Consider the following 20601-nt stretch of genomic DNA (forward strand, 5'->3'; position numbering starts at 1 on the left):
AGTAGAGCAATGTTCTAGAACGTCTAAGGCGTCAATATAATCGCGAGCAGAGCTTTAGTAACCGAGAAATTGAGGTAAATGCATGACACGATTTGAGACCCCCCAGCGACATTCCGGTACTAGCCCGATGACGAAAGGACTCCTCATAATTTGTGTTACTAATACTCAACTACTCGTATTAAAAATATCATTTCATTCGATTATAAGACGGAAAAAAATGCTACTTGTCTACGTCTATTCGATTCTAAGAAAAAATAACATTTTGACGTTACCCTTCAGTAATATGGGTGTTCGAAAGGTTTCGTTTTCGCTCGACTCTGCGTGCTCGACTCTGCGCCGCGCACGCTTTGGAGTTTCAGTAGTTTCGTTATCGCGTCGTGCTGTGAGGGTTCTGCTGGCTCGCGAAACTTTCATTTATAAAAAGAAAGTGCAGGCAAGCGTCATGTAATTCAATGTAAAATCAAATCTGACATTTATGTTGCAGAACATAGAGTAAGTAATCCCTCGTTACAGTTGAACCTGGTTATATCGAACTCGCAAAAAAGTGCCTATCAGTTCGATATAGGGCATAATTCGATATAAGCCTGCTAAAGAATTGGATGTCGTAAAACCACATACCAGTTATAAAAACACTTTATCCATGAAAGTAGCTTACTTTCGCATGAAATAATCCTGTATCTTCTTCTGCTTGGGCAACATCGCTGCCTGCGACAGAACGCACTTCTCCACAATGTCTAAAGAGTCGGAGCAGCTGAAGCCAGGACCTTCTACATGCGTGCTGAAGCGCCGGACTAGTGCAAGTGCACCAATCACCTCGGAGGATGTGGGCAGAGGATCTTCGTTGCTTTCCTCGTTGTGCCCACTTTCACTCGTGTTCGGTATGATGTCAGCAATGTAGTCTTCATTGTCAGGCTCTCCTGTGGTTGCGACACCACCATCCGCACTCGCAAACTCGTCTACTATTGATCCATCAATGGCTTCCGGAAATTGTGACAGCTCGCTCCAAACTTCGGTGACACCGGCGATGACTCCTTCGTACTCATAAGCACTTTCAAAGTCATCACTGGACACGTGGAAGCTGGCACCTCTGAAGCAGTTTCGGATGAACCACTTGTACACGGCCGCCGCGACGTCATGGCCGTACGTACGCGTCGAGCGCCAGGTACACTGGGTCGTTTGTCTGCTTGAGCCCTAATCTCCCCCTTATTCTTCAAGATCGTGCTGAGAGTGCACCTTGGAATCTGTTACACTGTGGTGACATCCGACTTCTTACCGCATTAGACTTTAGCTTCACGGCGAAAAGCAAACTCAGTGCGCTTCGCATTAGCCATCACGGCACCACTGCCGGAGAAGGCCCACAAGGCACAAACACAATGAACGAGAAAAGCAGCGCCACCATCTTACGTGACGAGGGCACAGGAACCTCTGATTGGCTATCTGAGCAAGCGCTGTGGGCGGGCCAGGATCATTCTTTGCGAAGGGGGGGGGGGGGTGGAGGTGTCACCGACTTGCCTGACGCAGCATGGTCTCTGTAGGGAGAGCAGGTGGATGGAGCCGTGCCACCAGCCTAAACCATTCTGCCACTGTGAGGGAAAGCAAACTTCTGGGGGCACTTTTGCGGTGCTTGACATTCGATATATCGGGAGTCGCTGCTATTTTTGTTCAATGTAACCGTAATTTGTCCTATATGTACTCATATTAACTATACTGCGTTCAGAAATTGTTCAATATACAGATAATTCGATGTAAACAAGTTCGATATCATCATCATCATCATCATCAGCCTAGTTAGGCCCACTGCAGGGCAAAGGCCTCTCCCATACTTCTCCAACTACCCCGGTCATGTACTAATTGTGGCCATGTTGTCCCTGCAAACGTCTTAATGTCATCCGCCCACCTAACTTTCTGCCGCCCCCTGCTACGCATCCCTTCCCTTGGAATCCAGTCCGTAACCCTTAGTGACCATCGGTTATCTTCCCTCCTCATTACATGTCCGGCCCATGCCCATTTCTTTTTCTTGATTTCAACTAAGATGTCGTTTACCCGCGTTTGTTGCCTCACCCAATCTGCTCTTTTCTTATCCCTTAACGTCACACCCATCATTCTTCTTTCCATAGCTCGTTGCGTCGTCCTCAATTGCAGCAGAACCCTTTTCGTAAGTCTCCAGGTTTCTGCCCCATATGTGAGTACTGGTAACACACAGCTGTTATACACTTTCCTTTTGAGGGATAGTGGCAACCTGCTGTTCATGATTTGAGAATGCCTGCCAAACGCACCCCAGCCCATTCTTATTCTTCTGGTTATTTCAGTCTCATGATCCGGATCCGTGGTCACTACCTGCCCTAAGTAGATGTAGTCCCTTACCCCTTCAAGTGCCTCGCTACCTATCGTAAACTGCTGTTCTCTTCCGAGCCTGTTAAATATTACTTTAGTTTTCTGCAGATTAATTTTCAGACCCACCCTTCTGCTTTGCCTCTCCAGGTCAGTGAGCATGCATTGCAATTGGTCCCCTGAGCCACTAAGCAAGGCAATATCATCAGCGAATCGCAAGTTGCTAAGGTATTCTCCATCAACTTTTATCCCCAATTCTTCCCACTCCAGGCCTCTGAATACCTCCTGTAAACATGCTGTGAATAGCATTGGAGATATCGTATCTCCCTGTCTGACGCCTTTCTTTATAGGGATTTTGTTGCTTTCTTTGTGGAGGACTACGGTGGCTGTGGAGCCGCTATAGATATCTTCCAGTATCTTTACATATGGCTCATCTACACCCTGATTCCGTAATGCCTCCATGACTGCTGAGGTTTCGACTGAATCAAACGCTTTCTCGTAATCAATGAAAGCTATATATAACGGTTGGTTATATTCTGCACATTTCTCTATCACTTGATTGATAGTGTGAATATGGTCTATTGTTGAGTAGCCTTTACGGAATCCTGCCTGGTCCTTTGGTTGACAGAAGTCTAAGGTGTTCCTGATTCTATTTGCGATTACCTTAGTAAATACTTTGTAGGCAACGGACAGTAAGCTGATCGGTCTATAATTTTTCAAGTCTTTGGCGTCCGCTTTCTTATGGATTAGGATTATGTTAGCGTTCTTCCAAGATTCCGGTACGCTCGAGGTTATGAGGCATTGCGTATACAGGGTGGCCAGTTTCTCTAGAACAATCTGACCACCATCCTTCAACAAATCTGCTGTTACCTGATCCTCCCCAGCTGCCTTCCCCCTTTGCATAGCTCCTAAGGCTTTCTTTACTTCTTCTGGCGTTACCTGTGGGATTTCGAATTCCTCTAGGCTATTCTCTCTTCCACTATCGTCGTGGGTGCCACTGGTACTGTATAAATCTCTATAGAACTCCTCAGCCACTTGAACTATCTCATCCATATTAGTAACGATATTGCCGGCTTTGTCTCTTAACGCACACATCTGATTCTTGCCTATCCCTAGTTTCTTCTTCACTGTTTTTAGGCTTCCTCCGTTCCTGAGAGCCTGTTCAATTCTATCCATATTATAGTTCCTGATGTCCGCTGTCTTACGCTTGTTGATTAACTTAGAAAGTTCTGCCAGTTCTATTCTAGCTGTAGGGTTAGAGGCTTTCATACATTGGCGTTTCTTGATCAGATCTTTCGTCTCCTGCGATAGCTTACTGGTTTCCTGTCTAACGGAGTTACCACCGACTTCTATTGCGCACTCCTTAATGGTTCCCATGAGATAGTCGTTCATTGCTTCAACACTAAGGTCCTCTTCCTGAGTTAAAGCCGAATACCTGTTCTGTAGCTTGATCCGGAATTCCTCTAGCTTCCCTCTTACCGCTAACTCATTGATTGGCCATTGGAATCTGAACCTGGCAACGTTTAACGTTAGAACGCTATCTAGTGAGGCGAGTCTAGCAGTGTTATTGGAGGAATTAGAGGGTAGTAAATGGGATATAATAGGGCTCAGTGAGGTTAGGAGGACAAAAGAAGCATATACAGTGCTAAAAAGCGGGCATGTACTGTGTTACCGGGGCTTAGCGGAGAGACGAGTTTGATATAGTTGGGTTCAACTGTATAACGAAATCAGTGGGACGGCTAAAAAATGTGTTATAAGTGGTAATTCGATATAAGCGACCACTCGAGAAAAGCTAAAGCAGTCGAGCTTTAATTGTGCCACAACTCTGAGGAAGTCAAAATACAATTTATTCATTGAAGCAAAACTTTTTCAGGCGCAAAAAGAGGCAGTGAGCGTTGGCTGTTTCATTACCAGGCGCGAGCAGCACCTGCTCTAATTTGACCAAGCATTGCACGAGGCCGTGGTCGCCGCTCATGCATACAACCTTATTTTGCAGCAGGCGTAGGTACTCCCACGTCTGCACCATAGTTGGCACTTCACATGGCTCTTCGTCCGTTGGGTCTTGGTCCTTGTTAGGGCCACCAAAAGTGTCAATTAGTATTTCCGCATCCGTCACTGGAGCAACCATGGGAGAAGCAGCGTCAGCCAGTGCGAATGTCTTGAAGTCGCCTTCTACCTCTTGGCCACCAATTTTATGAACAGCCTCGTACAGATCTCTGCAAGTCCGTTCATCATCAGGCTGGTCATTATCACGGTCGCTGATGACGGCGTGGGAAAAGCTGGCACGCGCAAAGCAGTTGGCAGCCATCGAAGGTGCGAGTTCTTTCCATGAAAAGTTCAGCAAATGGATTGCACCAAGCAAATCAAGAGCCTTGTGGTACAGCGTTTGGGTGGTCTCAGTGATGCCGTCATCCACAGGTTGCAGTATTGCAGTTGTGTTTGAGGTTGTCGATCTTCCCATGGCTCGGACAACTGTCAGTTGTGAAAAGCACTTGCTGATTCTTTGCGTCGAACCGTCCATCCAGAAGGCGCACGTGGTCTTCAAAAATAGCAGCAGTCGTCCATGCTTGCTTGTTACTTCCGCAGATGCATTGCTTGGGAATAGTTACATTTCGGAAGCACCGCAGCCTCTCTGCCTTCCCCAGTGTCAGCAAGAGAAGCTTGTCCTCGCCTATTGCAATGACACCAAGCAGCACCATGACATGCTGCAAGCTCTGTTTTCATCCGGATGAGGAGCCGCCAGAGGTAGTGAACACGCGATTCAATAGCATCTTGTACAAAAAATGCAGCCTCATCTAGGTTGTAGATGTCTTTGTCTTCATATTTTTCAAGTAGCGCTTGGAGCCGATGTTGGCACTATACGTCTACAGTATCACGGTTCACGGCTGTGCTTTCGCCAACTATCGACTTCGAGGTTACGCTGTGTCGTTTCTTAAACCGCTCAAGCCAGCCATTGCTGCACTTGAAATTTTCATGGTCGATTTGCACCGTCAAAAGTGCAATGAAGCTAAGGGCAGTGTTGTATTGCGATGCAGGCCGATTATGACGAGCGGCGAGCAAGTTTCTAGACCGGCTTCCCCAAAGTCATCATCCTGATTTGTTAACATAGCTCCTCACGTCGAACATGGCACTCCTAATTGGAGTGACACTTCTTTTGTGCTTTTTGGCAGGTTTCAGCACCACAAATTCTCTTTAGAACGGTGAAACTTTGTCCATTGAGCGCACTCCATGGAATGCTACAGCACAAGTCTGCCCGTGGTCTTTTGGCCACTTTTCGGCATCCAAGATACTGCGGTTTTCTAGCATCGCAATGCGTCAGGAAAATTTTATTTTCATGAAGATTCTATCACGGGGGACACCAGCGACGCAATTCCGACTGAGATTAATGGTTTGGGTGCGCTGCACCATGGAATTTGTCAGCTTCTATTCGCTCTGCAGTGAACAGCCGCTAACACTCGGCACTCGCTTGGTACCCATTACTTGGCGGTCATCGGCCGTAGGTTTGGTAGTCTTCTGGCCTGTTCTGTGCCTGCATAAGACTAGTTCGTTGGAGGTATTAACTTGGCACTGCATGCGCAAAAGGGTCGCCGCCATCACTCGGTGGCAGTGATGCCTCCGCTCGCCGCTTCGCTCTAAGCGGGTCACGCTGTTCGTGTGCTTCGAGTAATGTGGCTTAATATGCATGCGTTTGAGTCGGGACCGAAAGAAATTTTGAATGAAGCGATATTTTGAGTGAAGTGATTTCCTTATAATGAGGGATTACTGCATATAGTTGACGGCCGATAATACTGATAATACGATAATACAATAATGCTTCATTATTTGGACAGCCCCTTGGCACTGCCACTAGCCCCATAGATTTAATGTATAAGGACAACCGATATTTCGGACGCCTTACAGTGCATTTTGCGGGAATTGGGACTCCAGCTGTACAACCACATACTAATTTGGCCACCGAGTACAGCAGAAAAAGCAATATTTTTGTTTTGGTACGTCTTCGGCGTGGTCGTCAGCCACCAGCACTTTGTCGAAAAAGAAACTAGCGAAGCCTTGTTGATCAGTAGTCACCATTGAGAATTTGATGCACGCATTGACCGCAGTTTTGCCCTCGACAACAGCATGGCAATGGTTGAGATACAGGCTACGAATTGAAAGTTTTGCAGAAAGTGACAATCTAGACTATGGCGCCTTTCTTTTCTTCTTTCTTTATTTTTCCAGCTTGTTAAAATGGGGTCCCTTATTTTCGGGCAAATCCAATATTTTGGACTTTCAGTTGCAGTTAAACCTGCCTATAATGAACCTCCATACAATGAATTCCTCGATATTCTGAAGTTTTTCTATTCCCTGCTGTCACTCCATAGAAGCTGTGGGGTTTCCACTCTGCGTGCGGCTAGGGCTGAAGGCAAGCTCCGAATCTAGCCCCACGCAGTCGCTTCGTGGTACTCCCAACCCGTAGCGCGGGAATCACGGCTACGCCGGGTTCAAACGAATAAGGCAACCAGCGGCGTCAACGGTAATAACGTTTATTGTAATTAGCAATAATGAACACTTGCAGAGGGACGTCCTCTCAGTAATAGTAGTAAATAGGCTTGCCTCGTTGTCTGGGTGGGTCAGACAAACGAGGTCACTCACGGGATGCGGCAGGTGCTTTCGTCCAGGCGGCAGGTGTCCGGCGTCCCAAGAGAGCGAGTCTCCCCCGGTGGCGCGCTTTTATGCTTTTTTACCTTTTTGCGAGAGGAAGTCCTCCTCGCCCGCCGGATACGTATCCCTTTCCCGTGAGCCGCGTAGGGGAAGAGGGGTACGCGCGTCATCAGAGCGACGGAGAAAGGGAGGGCGCGTAGTGCCTCTCTCCCATGTCTACGCCGGCCCGACCCGTCGCCACGTGCAAACGGGACGCCGCGGGTACGCGGGAGGAAATGGAGGCGGGTGCTCCCCACAAAGCACATGTATTTGTGACGTGTCACAAACAAAGTGGCGGCAGGAGACACCCTGAAAATAACGAATTCTCTTCGACGACCACCTAGTGTATTTTGCCCCAAATTTTGTTATTTTAGTGCGAGCAGCAGCCGTGTGTATCTCCTGCTGTTGCCCCGCCGACAACGAAGCATAAAGTGGCGTCATCCTGCTTAGCGCACACGTAGTAGCCGCGGCATTAGCGAGGCTTCCGCAGAGTGCCATTGGCGTAGATAGTAGGGAGGAATGACGCTTATCTGCGCTTGTCTACACGCGCATTGAGGCACCCCCTGCATCCCTTGAGCCAGCCGGCAGCGTGATTCTTGATAGTGATCTAAAGAAGGAAATGACACTTGATTCTGCAACCCATGAATGAGGGAGTACGGCGAAGCGTCGTCGCGGCCGTATCCTTATTTCTTCCCTTCAAACATCCCGCTGCTCATTCCAAGTAACGTTGCTGCCGCTTGCGGGTTGCCGGCAGCATGTCAGCAGCGCCACTCTTTGGTAGCTACAGAAGTCTCTGCACTTCACTTCCTTAACCTGACACCAGGTGATGTTACTAAAAAGAAATGGACTCTTTTTGTGTCTTGTGGAGCCGTGGTCACTCTTTGTGTCTTCATTTTTGACGCCGCGCGCACATGCGAGTTGGCTCCTGTGTCCACGCATCCAGTCACTTAGGTGTATCATTCCAAGGATCAGAGTCTCAACGAATAAACGCAAAATATTGACTCTTGAAGACAAAATGGCCATCTTGGACGCTGTTTCTGGAGGTGAAAAAAAGAATGTAGCTGCCAAATTTGGCATCCCAGCTAGTTCTCTGTCTACAATTATGAACGCAAAAGATTCGATTCGCAGTGCAGTGGAGTCAAGTATAAACCCCATGCAAGTGATCTTGCATGTGACAGTGACAAGTGATGCGATGGATATGGCTGTTGCGTTCGCTCGTCGCCTACAAGTCGTACCCCATACGAGCGACGATTTCGAGCAATGTCTCCCCGGTGTTGCTAATATGAGGGCAGCAAACGTGCGTAGAAACTAGCGTGACACGTGCTTTATTAATTTAAGGTGATGTATTTTTCTGTGAAAAGCAGCATAAAGTATTTCTGATAGTCTTGCGGTAGGTTCGTATTCTTGCACGTACAAAAATTCAATCGTTTGCTCGTTCCACGTGACAGTCGGTAGTATTTGAGTGACATACATTCAGTTCTGGCTTCGCGCTATTGACTAGTCGCTCATAGCACTTCTGGGTGACGAGCGATAAATTCTAGATTTCCAGAACCGAGCAATCAAGCAGCATGACCGAGAGGTCTGTTCAAGCAACGGCCTGTTTCATCGCTCGAAGCCATCACTCGTCGCCGTCGCCCACAAAATCGCTCTCATGGGGTTTAGCCTTCAAGTACCGACTGCTAGAAAAAGCTGAAGCCATCAACATACGCCGACGTCGACAAAGCGGTGTTTACTCGGTTCATGGACATGAGAGCACATATGGAATCGTCAGCAAAGTAATTAGCGGCGAGTCCTCCTCTGTGGACAGCAATGGTGCCACTTCTTGGATTGAGCGCAAACTACTGGGCATTTTGGAGCGTTACGACGGGTGTGATACACACAATGCTGACGAGACGGCCTTTTTTGAGGAGTTGCTGACGAACCGCACCCTTATGCTAAAAGGAGATGCCTGCCACAGCGGCAAGCAGAGTAAAGGTCACTTGACTGTTTTGCTCTGACTAAATTCAGACGGAAGTGCACAAGCGAGTCCCAGTGCTTATTGGAAAAAGCGCCCGACCCAGATGCTTTAAAGGGACACACAGAATGCCTGTGAACTATGGGGCAAATGTGAACGCATGGATGACACAGGGCATATTTAGTGACTGGTTGAGAGAGTTCGACAAAGATGTCAAGAAACAAGGCCACAGAATTTGTCTATTCGTAGACAACTGTACTGCCCACCACGTTGAAGGCCTCGAGCTGTCTAACATTGAACTCCAGTTTTTACCGGTTAACTGTACCTCGCTCATTTAGCCCCTTGACCGAGCAATTATTAACAATATAACGTGTTCCTATCGGTGTAGACTAATCCAACGGCTGCTTCTGAACATTTGTCTTTGGCAGGAAACAAAGGTGGACATATCTCAATCACTTGTGATGCTTGAAACATGCTGGCAGGAAACAAGTGCAGACGTTATTATGAACTGCTTCAGCAAGGCCCGGATCACAAATAAGGTGCAGACTGCAGAAACTGACTGTAAAGGGGAAGAGCTTTCAGGCTCGTCCAATCTCGCCAAAGCTTGGGGTTCACTGCGGGCGAATGGAGCAGCCCCGGATGACGTGTGGCTTTGCGATTTTTGTATGCAGACGACTGCGCCATCACTATGGAAGAGATCTTGGATGAGGCGCTGGTGGAAAGTATTTGATATCACAGTGACGACGATGGATCTTCGGAGGTTGATTCATCACGTGCTTTGCCTTCTGCAAAGGAAGTGCTGGATGCCATGGACGTTTTGCTCTGCTTCGCGGGCTCTCCAGATGGTGATGGAACAGTGTTGTGTACCTTGATGTCTTACGAGCGTTCAGTGTTGCCATCCCTCACGAACAAGCAAAAGAGCAAAATAATTTTTTTGCCATTAAATAAATGTGTTTTGAGTGAGTACCTCCAGTTCACCCTTTGTTTAATTTGTGCATTTCTTTTTCGGATATACGTGCTGTAGCTGCATATAAGGAAAACTTCTTTGTAACAAACATTTTCGAGCATTTGTCAATTTCGGGATATCCAGGCTTAAGTGTATTTGGACTTTTTGGCTGTCCCCATCGAGGCTGAATTATCATTCGGTGACTGTATCGCTGTTACTGTTACCTCTGTTATTGCAGGTCAGAACCTGCTTACTGCTGAACTAGTGCAGTGACACGTTTCTGTGACCAGTGGCCGCAGTGCACCGCTTGCGCTCGTGACCAAAACATACTGCATTGCATACTAGAAGCACAAAGGTGCACAAGTGATGCTTGATTGCACTAGTACTTAATGAAGTAGTTATTCCATAGAAAGCATTGCAGAACAACTGCACTGCGAAACATGCAGAGTGAGACTTCTCCGAGTGCATTACTTGGGCAGCTTAAGCAGTGCTGCCTGCTCAGCATGAAATGGAGTACAAACGTAGTATAGTTATATCCCTTGTGTCCTAACTAGCTCGCACCGTTGTTTCATTGCCATCTTAAAAAAAGATTGAAACTGCGCAGCCACATACTCGACAGTGCTTTGCCTGATGCGAATAAGGTGGCCGGTGTGTGAATAAAAGACAGGCAGCGTGAGCAATTGGGGGAGGGGGCTAGTAACAGCGACATGTTCGTATCTGAAGAGCATTGTCCAGTATGTGGCTGCTGACCAGTCTTCAGAGACACAATGATTCTTTCTAGGGAAAGGTATGAAACAAATAGAGAAATCATTGAGGCGTTTCGTATCGGAGACACGTGTGTCAGCCAGCCATCATTATCATTCGCAAAGAATTTGCGTACCTTTGAAGCATGTGTCACGCGAATGATTAATTATCATGCTTCTTCTTATTTTTTTTCTTTGTTCATGATTAATCATGTTAGGTGTGCAGGAGGGGCTATCAGTGTATATATTTTGCATGGTTCCTTTCGATACATCCAGTTGCGAGTCTGTGCCCGTCCTTGTCGAACTCGTTGCACTTGTACTATCTTTAACTGCGCACTTTTCAAGAATGCAACTGTACCAACTTGCCCTGTCCATACTTTTAAAACGATGAGATTTTGGTGCACATCTTGCATTTCTTTGTAATCTTTGTTTTTTGCATGATTAGACATGACATGCAAGAGGCTTCAAAAGAGAGGCATCATGAAGCAATGGAAGCACTAAGTATAACTTGCATGTAAAAAAAAAGGCTGTTTAGAAATTCAAAAGCACCACCTGCTTATAACAGCAGTTGGAATGAACAGATTGTGCAGTTTGAAGTGTGGTACAATTGCCTGGATTGCTTGTTTGATGCGTGCAGGTACAAGACCCTAGACCGTCTAGACCAGGAGCGAATGCTCATGCTGCTTCGGCACCTGGGCTTTGTGCATGGCCCCATGCGGGAGCACTGTCCGGCCAATCCGCACTGCATGGATGCCATCATCGAGCAGCTGCTGCGAGCCCACCAAGGAGGCGGCGGGGGTGGTGCGTGGAGCCCCCTGGGGGGCAATGGCCGCCTCCTGCAGCTTGTCGTACTAGGCTCCGGAGGTGCCGCCCAGCAGGTGGCCCAGGCCATGCGCGAGGCCCACGGGGCCGCCTTTCGGCTCGACGACAAGGGCGCCCAGTACGCGCTCGACTTTCGGATCGTCGACGGCGACGTGGGCCTGCCACACAACTCCTTCCGCACGGACCTGCCGCACGGCTGCCTCTGCGTCTACTCGAGTCAGCAGAGCCTCGAGTACATCCGCGAGAGCCTCGAGAAGACTCTGCTGGCCAACCTGGAGCAGGATGACCGGCTTCCCTTCCACGGTCTGCCCCTGGTCATCGTGTATGCTGGCCCCGCCGACCCGTCGTTGCGCCAGGAAGGCATCAACCGCGCCAAGAGCCTGCAGTGCCCCTTTGTGGACGTTGGGGGTTTGGACCCCGTGCGACTGGAGCAAGCCCTGGCTGCCCTGGTAGAGAGCATCCAGCGACGGGCAGGTCGCCTGCACATCTACCAGTCGCTGCCCCCGCCGTCCGAGGGGGGTGCCTCCCGGCCGGACCTGCGTCTCCTACTGTGCATGCTGTGCGGGGACCCTTACGCTCCGGAGCATGTCCTGGCACCTCTCCTGGCGCACCCAGGGTCTGTGGCCACGGGACCCCACTGCCTCAGCCTGGAGACCTTCCTGGGCAGCAGCAAGCGCTCCGTCCAGGTGCGTGCATGTACTGCAGCGTTGGAGTTGAGATTAAGAGCGACAAGTAGACTTGGACAGTGCATGCAGGTCTACCAGATGGTACGCTCGGCTGCTCCCTAAGGATCTGAGTGATTCACAGTATGCTCTAAATCGGAATTGGAGAAAAGCTTGCCTGAGCTGCTTTGCAGAGCACTTGGAGGCCAGAAGCGGGCAAACATCAGTGCTTTGTCAGTTGTAAACATGGCGAATAAACAAAGTGCGTGCCCTCCGCTACCACTGCGGCAGATGCCGCAGCAACAATTTAAGTTGCAGCAACCAAATGACCATAAATTAGAGTTGAACCCACTTATAACAATATTCTAGTGCCACGAAAATTCCATTGTTATAACCAATAATTGTTCTAACCTGGTTGCATGAAAATAATCAGAATAGGGGGATGGCAGAGCTGGTGTCAGAAAACTATAATGCCGGGGAGGCCAGTGCCCCTCCCCACCACCTTCCTCCATCTGGCTGCTGATTGTATTCACTCGTTTGACTGTTTCCTGGGTGCGTGTAACAAGCTGCGACTATCGGCGTTAAAGAATGGCACTCTTATAACAACCGCAAAGAGGGGTCACAGGTGGCAACCGATATGTGAGCACTGCCGAGGCATCGCTTGGGTGGCCCCAAAAGGAGCCTTTTAAAGATTGCGAGAAGGCTGCCGCAGCAACTTGTCAGTTTATGAAATCAAGAAGAAATGCTGCGGCGAGATTGCCACAAGCATCTTGCCACGCACTTCCCACTGGCTTGCGTGCGAAAACCCTTTGTCCGTCAGCCTTGCATGCTTTGTGCAAAGCTTGCTGACATTCTTTTCCAAGGCATCCAGTTGTTTCATGTATTGCAGTGGAAGGTTCCTCGCGAAAACGAAGCGGAGGGACTGAATCACCTACCAGGCCTCCTGTGAGGACAGCATTGGGGCAGCCTGCCCTACCGCGTTATTGCTGCCGTTGTCGCCGTCGCTATCTGATGCAAGCACGTTCGCGACGATCGCCATGTCTGTTAGACGCACTTTGTTTTCAAATCTATAGCCATGCGCTTTCTTTTCACCAGCAATGTTGTGCATTGCTGATGATCGGCGTGCGGGTCAGCTAGCTTCCGTTTCGGCGGCTCGTCAAACGCGACTGATAAACCATGCGGCCAGGAATGATTTTGGCGCAACCAACAAAGACAAACGTGAGTGATTAAGCTGTTTGCAGGACTGCGCTGAATGAGAAGCCAGCGAGCAACATGCGAGCAATCTGCGACAACTCTGCGAACTGCCGTTGTTGTGCAGTTGCCGCAGTCAAGGTCCAATGCGATATCTGCTCTTCGCAGACTCGTGGGGGTGGGTAACATTGTAGGTACACCAAGCCGCGCAACATGCGAATGTGAAATGCCCTTGCGATCTGGACCACCATGATATGAGTATACTGAACCAGAGCACTGAGCAAAAGTTCATAAATAAGTTTTCTGTACCGCTGGCATTGTAAAAAACGTGTTGAGGTTTCATTTTTGCATAATAAGTATATGAACAGCCCTGAAAATAAACTGTTTCCTCAAAGGAAACTGTTTCCAACCTTGCAAGTACAGATGTCCCCTCAATCCCTAAAGACCACAACTATTCGCATTGAACCAAAAGATTGGTATTTGCACCACCCCTACTACAGTCGAACCCACTTATAACAATACCAGTTTTAACAATATGTCGGTTATAATGATGAAAAGCTGCTGCACCGTCAACTTTTCTATGTTTAATATGGGGGAATAATCTGCGTACTACAATGTCCCCATGTGGCATTATCGGTTGTAACGATTAAGCCTGGCTGCTGGGTGTCCGTGCCAAAAGGTGATGGAATACGAAATCCTTGAAAAGAAAAAAGAAAAAGTGAAATGCAAGCCACTGCTGCACGTTCGCCCGCCACCCCAACTGCTGCCATGCGCTTCTTTCCATGAGAGATGCGTGCCAGCATTGCGTGCCTCTCTCCCATTGCTTTTCAACCCCTCCAAAGATGAATGGGCTGCACCCATAGCTCTGTGCTGCGCCCATAGCTGTGTGCTGCGCTACCCTCTGAAATACAAATGTACCGCAGCAACTGCGCTGACAACACTGCCGGCGCTGCTCCCAGATTGCCCGCTGGGCTCTCTCACAGTTTGTTGTTTATTCTATAGCCCTCATTGTGCGCAATTCTGTTAACAGATTAAGTCGTTCGTGCTTGTCTTTGTTGCTTCCAAGACGCTCCTGGTCACATTATTTCTCAGCCTCGTTTGACTTGCCGCTAAAATGGAAGATGGCTGATCCGCCCGCTGATCATTGGCAATGCACGACGTTGCTGGTGAAAACTAAGTGCACTGACACAGATTTGGAAATGAAGTGCTTCTAACCGGTGAGATGATCGTCGCGAACGTGCTTGCATCAGATAGCGACAGTGACTGCCACGATCGCAGCACTGACGCGGTAGGGCAGGCTACCTCAGAGGTGGCTTTTTAACAGCTGTGTTGTTACAGTTAACAGCATGTTGTTGATAGCTGCGGCTTGTTAACAACACATCATCGCAGCATGCAGGAAGCAGAGTTAAACAGCTAAACGAGTCAACACAATCAGAAGCCGGATGGAGAAGGGTGGTGGGAAGCAGAACTGGGGCCTCCCCACCTTTATAGTTTTCTTGGAACGGCTATGCTATCAAAGTTAAACAGCTAAACGAGTCAACACAATCAGAAGCCGGATGGAGAAAGGTGGTGGGAAGCAGAACTGGGGCCTCCCCACCTTTATAGTTTTCTTGGAACGGCTATGCTATCTCCCATTTTGATTTTTTCATGCAATCCGGTTATAACAATTATTAATTATAACAACGGAATTTTCGTGACACTTGAATCTTGTTATAAGTGGGCTCGACTGTATAGCAAAATGCTGCAGCATTTTTATTCACCCACAAGTTTTCTGTTGCCAGCTTCACTTCCTGCCTCTTGTTCTGCCTGTCTATCTGGGCACCTACCCAGTGGCGCTTACCCATTCTGGCGGGTTGGCCCGGAATGTTCACATCCCAGTGGCGTGTCCCCAGTGAGCCCAAGTTGCTGTGTAATCACCCGCGAAGTAGAGGGAAAAGGCAAAGGAAGCTTCGCTCTGAAAGCAGCAAGCAAAGAGTCTGTGGCTTGCACAGGCATGGAGAGAAAGTGTTGCCATTTCCCAGCTGTAAATAAACAAGCCGAGGTTGGCGCATGTAACCTCGCCTCGTGGCGGGTGAATGCATGCTTCGGTGCCACAGTGATGTTGCCCCTTGCCAGGAGACTCGTTGCGTGCCCTGCAGCCAATGGTGAGAACAACCACTGGCGCGTTTGTGCAGGTGCGGCTGGCGTCGTATCACGAGGCGTCGGCCTACCGCGACCACTTGCTGCACGGCTTTGTGCTGGTCTACTCGGCCCAGCGGCGGGCCTCCCTGGCGACTCTGAGTGCCTTTGCCAAAGGGCTGGCGGGCATGCCCATGCAGATCGTGGCCGTCACCGAGGCCGCCAGCGCCGCCTCGGCCTTCTTCTCGAGCGAGCTGGCCCAGCAGCTGATGCGTGACGGCAACGCCCTGGCCGACCAGCTGCAGGCCCACTTTGCCACCTCGTCGACGGCCGCCCCCCACAAGGGGGCCTTCTACCAGGCCTTCTTCAAGGAAGCCTGGGAGCGCAAGCCCCAGGTTGAGCGCGCCTTCTACCGTGACGAAGACGACGAGGACGAGGACGACGACGAGGAGTCGCCCGAGGGCGGGGCCCCGCCTGTGCCCAGCCGCCAGGAGTCGTACCACCTCACCGGCGGGGGAGGACAGCACGACGGGTAGGCCCAACACCGATTACATTGGCATCCTCCGCAGTGACTTGGTGGATGTTATTTTGATTCCCAGCTGTAACGGCTGCACTTTGATGAAGGCAGAATGTAATAACACTCATGTGCTTTGCTTTGGCTACTTGTTAAAAAAGCACAGTAAAACCTTGTTAATTTGCCCTCACTAATTCGGAAAATTGGATAATTTGCTCGTCTTGTGGTCCCATCAAGTATACGCATTATTTAATTCCAACAGACTCTCGTTAATTTGGATGCATTTGGCCACACATCGGTTAATTCAGACGACCCTTTGAGCGCACATCACCACAAATAGCAGTGCTAGCGCCCAACCAAAATGGAAGCTGCAAGAGTCTGCATTGCCATTAGTAATCAGCAGGAATTGTACGGGAAATACAGGAACGCTTTGTGTCTTTTTGTTCTTGCATTCGCCACCGCAGACACGACGCTGTATTGGTTGTGTATTTTGAGAACTGCATGGCCGCTATCCATGATAGGGCCAATATTGACCACGGATTTGTTTGAAACAGTGGTGGCGAGCGGGGCTTTCATTTCGATTCTGTGCAAGGTACGTGCAGGGCCACAAACATGGCAGAAGTTGCCGGAAAGCAAAAACAATTCTACTGTGCTTTTATTAAAGGGACCGACAACCGATCGGAACATGAATCGAGATAACCCCGCTGGTGGAATGATTCCCTATCGTAGTGGCTAAACTGAGCTATGTTTTTCTCATTAAATGTGGATTTATATTTTTAGTTAATCGCTAAAAGTCACAAAAAATTACCTTTGGCGCCTCACGCGGCAAAAACATGAAGCTGCATAAGAGGTCCACCATGTGACCTGCTGCTAGTGTACGTGATTCCTGGTCTTTTTATTAGTATTGAAATGCAGTATACTTATTATTTTAAGTTTTTCCTGATTTACAGTGTGCAGATAAGCCTTCATTTGGAGTGAACACAGAAGTGGCATTGCCTTCACCTTCGTTTTCAATGAGTTGGCTTGGCTCGTCTGTCGACACAATGACTACGGGGGCCAACCAGCCATGACGTTGGCGTGTACTTGGGGAGAAACGCAGTACCAATATAAGAGATGTCTTTACAACAATGCGAACTTATTGCACCAGCTTTTTATTTTCAAAAGTAGTTGCAAAGGTCAGAACGTAGGTGGTTCAAAACAGCTCCTGTGTATGATGATCCCTATGAGAGAGAGAGAGAGAGAACAACTTTAGCGAAAATGCCTGCAGAGTCGGTTAGGCTCCCTCCACGCAGGGAGGACAAGCTTTTACCGCGACACGGCCACTACCTCAGTCTCCTGCAGTGTGCTCCTCGAGGTCTTGGTCCCTCGCTACTTCCGCGGGTCCGAGAGGGCCACCGCCCCCTTCCTGGGGGTGCTGCCTCCCTTCTCCTCGGTTTTGCACGGTCGCTGCCTCTCTAGAGCTGCCGAGACCTGCTGGACGGCCTTGAGTTGTGTCTCTTTGTCATAGCTCCTTGTTGCAGCCTCTAGCTGCGGCGGAATCATCGTCTTCTTGCTGGCTTCTCGCAGATTGTTCCATCCCTATGACAATATAAAATTTTTGTTTTTCTAGAAGCGGAAGGCACACCTTCTTTGTCTCTTTTTCGCAAGCCCTGCAATGTTTTGCTACGTGGGAATGCTCGTCAGATGACCGATTCTTAAAATGTTATTTTAAACGGATATTAATACAGCGTCCGGTCTGACTGACATTAACACAGCCGCATGAGAAAGGGAATTCGTAAACCACACCGCCCGTGCAGGGAACAAACTGCGACCTGTGGCTTACATGGCAATCAAAAGGGCTATGGCTAGGAATCTTTTCAATCTTTCTCAGGACCTGTGCACACAAACGGGCCATTTTTAAGGGAGCCCATAACCCCATAACGTTGCGCCATGTTCTTCAAATTGTGCGACACCTTATGTTGGTAAGGGATCACGGCATGTCTCTTACACTCCTGGTTGTTATCTTGAGATAAAGCTGTGACATTACACTTAACTTTCTTAATCAGTTTTTCGCAAGTCGCTGCTACCACAGGGCTCAGATAACCTGCTGTATTTTGTCTAACCACTTGATGTTCAACACTCTCCGCTACTGTGTGGCCACATGACTTCATCAGGGCAGCACCAATGTTGGACACAGCAATGGTGTTTTTTTACTGTTTTTGAATGACCCGAAGAAAAACTTAGCATTGCTTTCATGGATCTGGGACAAAATAGCCAGCAGGTGGGGTCAGTTCAAAGCGCAGGTGGATATCCAAATACTATAGCTCGCTCTCATGAGGGTGTTCAACCGTGAAAGTAAGTCCTAGCCCTGATTTTTTAAATACTTTCTGAGCGTCAAGAACCCGGTCCACCAGCTCTCCCCTGTCGACAAATAGCAGGTAGTCGTCCACATAGCGAAAAGCGCGCATAGCTGATGGCACTATCAACTTTTGACAGAAAGATGTCGCTAAGGACGGGTGCTACTCTGGAACCAATACAGACCCCCGACTTCTGAATGAAAACCTGTCCTCACCAGGAAATGTAGGTGGATGACATATACATAGACAAAAGTTCCAGAAATGCTTCCACAGAGATACCACTCTACACAATAAACTTCTGCTTGTCATTATATTCCGTAATGCACTCCTTTACAGCAATCATAAGTTCTGGTTGGGGTATTGCATAAAACAAATCCTCAACATCTATGCTGAACGCATTGCATCCGCCTGGGTTTGTATCCTGTAAGTACCGTACCACTGCAGTGGGATTGGGTATCATGAGCGGATGCCTCCATACGGGGGTTACTGGAGGTTGTAGGTCCATTTTTTTAGTTTTGCCTGAAAGGCTAAGCATTGATGGTGATAACAAAGAGACAACTACACAAGTAAGGTTCATAGTTTTATTGGTTTCATGCGCGCTCAAGCAAACATGGACAGGTCTTACGTTATGACCACGAACTCACTGTCACAACGCGAGCGGCAAGCTTTGCACCTTGCTTCGGAAACTTGACATTACACGATACCCAACAAAAGATGTGCAGAAACACAATGAGCATCAAAGCACCAACCGTCTCGGCTCTCCGTTTGCACTTGCTGCAGTTTACCTCCTCACATGAGGAGGAGACCCACATGCTAGATGTAGAAGGCAGATTGGCACATAGTCCTGCCCCCCCCCACTCCCTCCCTGTCCCCTCCCAGCACAACACTGCACAACTGTCACTGACCTGCAAGGCGTTTACGGTGCAGATTTTGAAGCACAGCGGTTTCAGTCCGAGATGGCGTGTTAGCATGAATTCACCGAAGGCGGCAACGATAGTCCCAGGTCGTCCCTCTTTCGCTGCGTAGTGTACAGCATTGTATGCGCGCTTGTTGCACGCTATTCACTTCCTCGAGTCCCACCTGGCCACAACAGCCAGGAGAGCACGGTCTAGATAACATGGCGGCACAAAATGCAGACCTGTGCACATGATGGCATTGTCATGGTACCAGGCCTATGCAGCTGCACACACATGAGCACGCACCAACATGACAAAATCGGCATTGTGCCCTGACAACGTAGTCGCTACAGCGGAAAATACCGCGCGACTTCCTTCATTTTTCTCCTAGTGCGCAGACTGTGTGGGGCCTCTTCTCAAGAAATTTTTGGAACGTGAAAAATGGCGAAGCAGTGTTTCCTGTCTACTGTGTCCTGGTGTGTGCGCTTGTGACGACTTTCTTGTCGCTCAGTTTTTTATGCGGGAGGATGCTTTAAATAAGTTTTGCCTCGGTAGACATTTTTATACTTATTTTGCTAGATTTACTAGCCGTACAGGCTCCCAAGTACATGCTTGAAATGGCTGAAAACTTGGTTCAATCGAAACCGTGTCCCAAAATTACTTAGTTTAATAAAAAAGAGATACAGTTGAACTTTGCAATAATGAAATCAGGGGGGGACGGACGCTGTGGGGTCTCACCCGTACTCTTGGGACAAAGGGACGATGATGCAGTAGAGCAAACAATCACAAGGGCATTTATTGCACCTTTCATGCACCATTGCCTGCTAGCTAAATTACTATCCCCAGAACATGCCAATGGGTGCGTGACAAAACAGGAAGTGCGACTCACCGTGACTGTAGATCGAACGAATACGTTTGGTCCATGCTGGCCACCAGCGCCAACATCATTGGCGTGTTGTACCGTTGTACAGTCATGCGGACGGTGGCGCATTCAACAAGGCCTTGCGAGCCGGTCTCTTAGAAGCATAGATCGACGCACGCGCGGAACGTCTGCGCTGCTCGCCGACCCCGACCCAAAGAGGAACAGCCTTTTCCCCTTTGCGCCCAAGTAGCCCTGCCGTTAGGTGGCATTAGCAGCGCGACACCTGCGCCATCTCTCGTACTTCTCTGCAACCACACCAACTGTCATCGGCGCTTAGCTACGGGGAGAATATGCATTACAAGACACGCCAGAGCCGTGCTGGGAAAACAACATCACTATGAGAGTTGAGCATCCCCACAACATAAAAAAAATTCGCTTTCGCAAGAATTTCGTTATTGTGGAACGAGACAACACAGATAGGTAACGCGTCGCAGAAAGAAACATTACTGTCAAAATTCCATTAACCTACTTTGACAAGCTTGCTCG

At 48.8% G+C, this 20601-nt stretch overlaps 1 protein-coding gene across 12 annotated transcripts in view; it reads left to right on the forward strand.

Annotated features, from left to right (window-relative positions):
• Nucleotides 1–20601, forward strand: part of RhoGAPp190 (Rho GTPase-activating protein 190) — a 105341-nt gene that overhangs the window by 31957 nt on the left and 52783 nt on the right. For all 12 annotated transcript variants that reach the window (XM_075673232.1, XM_075673229.1, XM_075673230.1 and 9 more), the window contains exons 7-8: nt 11292–12162; nt 15504–15979. In XM_075673232.1, the coding sequence (XP_075529347.1) occupies nt 11292–12162; nt 15504–15979 (1347 nt within the window). The remainder of the gene's footprint in view (nt 1–11291; nt 12163–15503; nt 15980–20601) is intronic.

Source organism: Dermacentor variabilis, chromosome 10, assembly GCF_050947875.1.
Source record: "Dermacentor variabilis isolate Ectoservices chromosome 10, ASM5094787v1, whole genome shotgun sequence".
NCBI lineage: Eukaryota > Metazoa > Arthropoda > Arachnida > Ixodida > Ixodidae > Dermacentor > Dermacentor variabilis.